This window comes from Octodon degus, unplaced genomic scaffold (genome assembly GCF_000260255.1).
Source record: "Octodon degus isolate 3935 unplaced genomic scaffold, OctDeg1.0 scaffold00197, whole genome shotgun sequence".
NCBI classification, from domain to species: Eukaryota; Metazoa; Chordata; class Mammalia; order Rodentia; family Octodontidae; genus Octodon; species Octodon degus.
Window position 1 is genome coordinate 4,289,006 of NW_004524773.1, and position 6,643 is coordinate 4,295,648.

Below are 6,643 nucleotides of genomic sequence, written 5' to 3' on the forward strand. Positions count from 1 at the left end.
CACCTCCAGCCTGAGGAGGCGACTCCTGCTGGAACTGACCACATTAGAGACCTCACACCGATACTCCCCAGCATCTTGTTGCTTGACAGGGTCAATGGTGAGGATGCTGCTGTTCTGGGACAGCTTCATGCTCTCTGTGAGCTGCAGGTGCTGGTCATTGAAGATCCACTGGATGGAGATTCCAGTGTCACCTGGGAGGCAGGTCAGGACCACAGAATCCCCTTCTTCCACGGTGGTGTTGCTGATTAGGATGGAGGGTGGTGACACCAGCTCTATGGATAGAGGAGGGAACTGGCTGACTGTGGGGACCTGGGGCCCAGCTGTGCCCTTTCCTCAGATATTCAGCCAATTCTGGGCCACAGTGGGCTGTGTAAGGCTGCTCAGAGGACAGCCACAACCCTTAGCAGAGATTGCACACATTGGTTTGGGTGACAGTAAGGAGAGGGCTGCACCTCTCTCTCCACCCCATGCACCCAGGGGCCCTTAACGTTTTCTAGACCTCTCTGAAGAATCCACATGGCTGAAGGATCCTTAGCCTGATGCCCAGAAATCTCATTGTAAGGTAGAATAATTTATCCTACTGACATTAAAAAAAAATTGAAAGCAGGTGGTTGAGGCAGGGGAATCATTGTAATTTTGAGAGCACCCTGGGCCAAAAAGTGAGCTCAAGGCCAGCCGGAGCTGCATAATGAAACATTGTCACCAAAAGACAAAAGGGGAAAAAAAGAGAGAAAAATTAAGAAAGTAAAAGGAGAAACTTGTGAGGGTCAGAGAACTGGATGTGCAAAACAAGGCTGGGCTGAGGAAAAGACAAAAGCAAAAACAAACAAACAAAAAAGCTAAAAGGCCACTCTGGAGAGGGCAGCGTGGGTTATCGTGAGAAAAAGGCAGGACCGTGTCCCATTGACTTCTGCATGATGTCTTGCAGTGCTTTCTTTCTTTCTTTTTTTTTTTTAATTTTATTTATTTATTTATTTATGTGTGTGTGTGTGTGTGTGGCCAGCTCACCCACCAGGGGGCGGGGCTGGCTGGCATGTGGTGCTGGGGGATTGAACCGCGGTCCCTGTGCTTGCTAAGCTTGTTCTAAGTAGGTGCTTTAGACCACTGAGCCATCTCACCAGCCCTTGCAGTGCTTTCTTTGACAGGTAAAGTTGAGGTCCCTCTAGCCTAAAAAGCACGTCACTTTGGGGAGGACTTTTATTTCCTGGCCTGTGCATTACATACCACAGTGGAGGAAGGCAGCAGAGATAAGTGGTCACAGTGTTAGCGAAAGGCTGACCTCATTCCCTCTACAAATGCACCCCTTATGGCCCTGCCCTTCCCTCCTGCATGACTCCACAGTGAAGTCCCCAGGTCCCCAAGGTGCAATGCTCCCTTCTGTCCACAGTGCATCACCTGTGGTTGTTTCCTCAGCCTCTCACAACTGGGACTTCAAAGCAGGACACAGCTCAGGGGTATCTGCCCTGACCTGCACTGATTCATTCCTTGTACAGTGGGCGGGGAGGCTCAGATGCCCTCTGAGGATCCGATTGAGCAGACTGAGGACGGGCCTCCCAGACTCCTTTGCACCTGTCCTGTCCCAGCCCAGCTAGAGCCAGAGCAGAGCCAGGCACAGGGGGAGGCTAGAGCAGAGCTCAGAGCTGCTGAAGCCTATCCATGAGGGATTTCCTCCTCTCATTTGGAGAAAAAGAGCTCAAAGACAGTTCAAATCTCTAGGGGCTCACTCAGGAAGTAAAGAAAACATATGACAGAAGGAATGAGTGACAGAAAGAAGCTATTTGACCTCAAGGGCCCTCCCCCATCTGTGAATCTCCACCCGCTCCAAGGGGCTTTCTGGGATGAGAACCTGCTGTCTACATTCCAGGCTCAACTCCAGCCCAGCCAAGAGTAACCAGGGAAGCAAGGGGAGAGCAGTCTCAGGGAGCTGGCACAATGCTCGGGGCGGCTGGGGCCTCCCTTGTGTACACACATACTAGCTGGAGTCCACTTCTTTCCCACTATTTCCAGACCACCAAAGGATGACCCGAGAACTTGGTGCTGCTGGTCCAGGGTCCACTTACCAGGGACTATCGCAGTCTTCACTGTGCTCCTGCTGAGGCCCGTGGCAGAGTCATTAGCAAGGCAGGTGTAAGATCCACTATTATTTGCAGAGACGTTAGGGATGTGAAGCTTGTGAACCCCGCCTGGTCAGCTCAGGCCCTCCTTGGGGCCTGTACTACTCACTAGCACTATGGAAGGGAAGAGCCCCAGAGCAGGACACAGGAGAGTCTTATCCACAGATGGGGATGCTGCCTCATGACAGAGCCTTAGAGGGTGGGCTGCTCTTATTTCTGTGGCTTTTTGTACTGCTGGAGCATCCAGGAGGATGGGCTTTGCCCCACGTGTTAGTGAGAGGTAGCAGAACCATATGCCATCAGTGAGGGAGGAAAGCATGCAGAGCCCATGGGCGCTTGTGGCCTGAACTGATGGGGAGGAAGTCGAGGGCAGGGAAGAGGGAAAGAGCAGAAATAGCTGTTGCATAGAGCCACGCAGTGTCTGTGGTTTCAAAAACACCAGATATCAAGAGCTGCACGGCTGCCTCAGAAGCAAAGAGAACATTCTGTGAACACTTCCCCCAGACAAGCAGTCCTAGGGTAACTATATGAAGTGAATTCTGGGGTGGCCTTAGGAGCAGGTGAGTAAGGAAGACAACAAAGGTCTCAGTGCCTAAGAAGTTCTGGCTCCTACTGTGGCTACAACTTTCAAGGACGCTGTGTGGGTCTCCCAGTCTCTGAAGGGGTTGGGCCACTCCTTCCTTCACTGATTCACTCACTCACTGCTCATTCTTCCCTTCAGTCATCACAACGCTATTGAATTGGCCATAATTGGGCGGGCTGGTTTTATGGTCTAGTGGGGAGTGAGACAGCAAAGCCCTCTCTTATATTTCACCAAAGTGATCCTCAGCACACCAGGAAAGATAGGACACGAAGCCTAGTGAGGGAGGCTGTGGATCTGTTCCCCCAGGAGGGAGCCCCGGACATGGTGCTGAAGCAGCTGATTTAATTATAGAGGAAGAATTGACTACTTCTACATTTGGTCTTTCTGATCCAACCACACTCTCTGTCAGCTGGTAAGAACCAAGGTTAAAAAACATGCATCAATAACTGGCCTCTGGTTCACAGACATTCAACAATCTTCCCGGGTGGAGAGCACAGGGCTGAGTTTACAAAGCTATGCAATTCCTATGAGGCACACCGTGGGCTGTGTGACCCTGGTCCAGCAATTGCCTTTCTTTGTGCCTGAGTCTCCCTGTTATGGGATCCATGAGAAATGGAATCTCGTTTGCTAAGTTATTGGTAAATGAACCAGAGATGCTTGCAGTTACCTGCCTTTGCCATACTCCATGCCTAATCAGCAGTCTAATATTTGCCCCCAACACTGAATCACCTGGAAAGTCCAGGTGGACAGGGGACTTCCAGGAGTCTTTTTCTCCTCACTTGCCCTGGGTACACTGAGCTTCCTGTGGGGTCTCCTATGTCCCTGAGGCACCTGTCTCCTGTCTGCATAAGTCTGTCTGCCAAGTCTCAGGAGAAAGAACTCCCAGGTGCCCTAACCCCGATGTGGCCATTGGGGCTATGCTCTGGCGGGTGACCAGCATTAGGGACACTGAGGTTCAGCTAGCCACTAAATTATTGCTGCCCATCGTCCTTAACCGATGGATTAAACTGTAACCCTGAGAAGAAGCTCCCCATGACTACATGGAGTAAGGAGCTGAGGACAGAAGTCTGAGGCAGGGGCTCCAGGGCCTGAGATTCTCATCAGGACCCAAGAGTCTCTCACGCCAGGCCCTTTCTGGGTTCCTCAGAGGCACTCTTGGGGCTGTGTTCACAGCAAGGGACTTGGGGGAGGGCTGGAGAGGATCTCCCTGCATCACGTTACTCCACCCAACTCTCCTCCCCTGTGCTGGGCGGGTTCAGGTAGAGGACTCCAGGCTGCTGAAATTTGCTCTACTGCATGTGTCGTGTACTCCATGCGCAATGCGCAATTGTGGACAACTGAGGTGACAGCGTGGGGGTTGCCATCTAGGACGGACAGTTTTGTGTGAACATGAAGGTAAATTTACCCCAGTCCCCACCCAGAGGTCATGGAGAAGAACTCACGGTGCACCTGGAACTCTCCGGAAGCTTCGTCACTCAGATAATCCTGCTTTATGATGTGTAGGGTGTAGACTCCTGAGTCCTGTAAGGTGAGGTTCTTGAACAGCAGGGATCCGTTGGAGTATATTGTCTCTCGGTCACTGTATGCAGGCCCGTGAGTGGTTGTGCTCCCGGGTACCAGATATGCTGCAATCTCTTTGGTGGAATCAAACCTGTCGCCTTTAAACCACTTATAGACTAAATTGTTCTCTGACAAATTGTGGGCAAGTAGAAGAACATCTCCCCCTTCAGCAGCGTGAAAAGGCACAGGTTCAATGGTAACCTGAGCAGTGGCGGGTGGGGTCCAGGAGGTTAAAAGTAAGGCTGGGAGGGAGAGAGGGAGAAATTCATTAATGCTGGAAAAAAGGAGAAAATTTATTGGATGGCCATGTTTTCCTTGCTTAGTGTTAATAGTGTGTGTGTGTGTGTGTGTGTGTGTGTGTGTGTTACTGTGCTGAGCTCAGCAGCAGCACCTCATTCCTTCATGGCCCCTGGACGTGTCGTTCCCTGTTTGGAGCCCTCTTCCTGGATGTCTGCGTGGTCTCTGCTCACTGCCCTCAGGTTCTGCTCTCATTCAGGGCAGCCCGGGCAGCCGCCTTCCTGACCCCTCACAGCAGACCTGGGTCTTCAGTTCCTCTCCTTTTCCTGCCTTCTTCCCTCTGTAGTCCTTACCAACACCCCACTTCCTCTCTAGCTGGCCTTGCTGGTGTGTTTGCCTCTCACTAAGAAAGAGCTCCATGAGCCCAGGCTCCTGTCTGCTCTGTGATGGAGCCCAGGGTCAGGCACAGCCCCAGATACCTGTGGATGAATGAGCGAGGGCTCCCAATACCTGATACCCCAATAGTGTTTTTCTTCGGAGAGTCACCCTGCACTTGTTGTAAACATCAGTTCTGACAATGCTGTGCCCTGCCAGGTGTGGTGACCCCGGCCTATAATCCCAACACCTGGTGGCTGAAGCAGGAATTCAAAGCCAGTCTAAACTACATTGGGAGACTCTGTCTGAAAAAATAAAATTGCCTAATATTGACTAAATCACATGAGAGAAAAGTGGAGCTTTCGTCCTCCTGTTTTAGTTCCCATCCCCTGAGGAATTCTATTCCTCTGTAATTCCCTCCCCTCAGGCTCCACACAGAAACCTCCGTCCACTCAGAGTGTTGTCCTCCAAGTGGCCTCATCAGTCGCTATGTGTTCATCCTCCCCTGTCTACCCCAGGGACTGTCCCCTCTCACCTGCAAGCAGGAGGCCCTGCCAGGGAACAAGGCCTCTGTGGGAAGTGGCTGAGCGGGGCTCCATGGTCTCTGCTGCCTGCCCTGTCCTCCCTCCGTGGACAGCTGCTGCTCCAGAAAGGCTGCCCTGCAGGACTGCTCAGCAGCTCAGCTCTGCTGTCTTTTCTCTCTATGAGCCTCCTCCCAGCCCTGGGCACACCTCCATCACCTGACCTGGGTGGAGTCTGTCTAGGGAGCCTCCTCTCTCCTACCCTGGGCCCTGCCTTCCCTGGGTCTTCCTCTGCTCTTTATTGTTTTGCTATCCCTGACCACACTTTGAGGACAAGGCTGTTGGGGCCTCTGTCACCTAAGAGAAGGACAGGCTCAACCCCTCACTGTCCTGGCCTCGGGGCTGTCCCCATCCCATGGAGATCTTGGGGTTCCCAAATCCAGGAATCACCAGGGGTTTTTGCCATAGTAACTTAGCTGGGCACCCAGTGTTTCCCAAGTTCTTCTGTGCTCTGGGAAGGTACAATTCACTCCAGGGGAAAGGTGACAGAGATGACTGTAGGGTATAGAGAGGGACTGACTGAATGATGACTGGTGAAGGGACTTGCCCTGTATCTCTGGCATCACCAGTGGGGTCTGTGATCTGATGTCCCAGTAGGAGCTAGTGATATACTAGTGGGCAGGATGGATATTACCCCACGTCCTTGGGAGGAAGGAGTATGTTGGTTAGGTGAGTGGCTTTGGGCAACACTGTCGTTGGAGGGAAATTTTACAGGACAGCCCTTGTGTCTACATGTCTCTCCTGAGGTGTGACCATGTTCCCCCATTGAATTGCTTGGCCTCTGTCCTCTGCCCTGCTGAGACCTAAGTTTACCTTTCTGTTAAGTTAAAGGTGATGCCAGTAAGGAGTGTACAAAGCAGAACAGAGTGCTGGGAAGAAGTGGGTGGGACAGGAGGGCATGCGGGAAGGACTGAGAGGGCTCTGCTGTGGGCAGTGATTGAAATCGGGCAGCATGTGCCCAAAGCCTAAACTAAATTCACTTTGGAGGCGCTACTTTGTTCAGTGTGGACTGTGTAGTCTGATGTCGCCCTCTACTGGTGAGGTGGAGACATACAGCCAGTGTCATGTGCTGCTTGAGGGATACATTGTAGTCGGTTTTCCAAGAGGAAAGGGTGAATGTCTAATTCCATTTTTATGTATAAAATTCATAGATTACTCTGGTTCTTATTTTTGTTAACATCTATAAATAGACT

At 51.7% G+C, this 6,643-nt stretch overlaps 1 protein-coding gene across 1 annotated transcript in view; it reads right to left on the reverse strand.

Annotated features, from left to right (window-relative positions):
* The window catches only part of LOC101574606 (carcinoembryonic antigen-related cell adhesion molecule 1-like), a 40,209-nt gene extending 34,694 nt beyond the window's left edge, over window positions 1–5,515 (reverse strand). The window contains exons 1-2 of the mRNA XM_012517613.2: window positions 5,405–5,515; window positions 4,140–4,499 (exon numbers count right to left, since the gene is read on the reverse strand). Coding sequence (XP_012373067.1) covers window positions 4,140–4,499; window positions 5,405–5,468 — 424 coding nt within the window. The 5' untranslated portion in view covers window positions 5,469–5,515. The remainder of the gene's footprint in view (window positions 1–4,139; window positions 4,500–5,404) is intronic.
* Window positions 5,516–6,643: the final 1,128 nt, after the last annotated feature.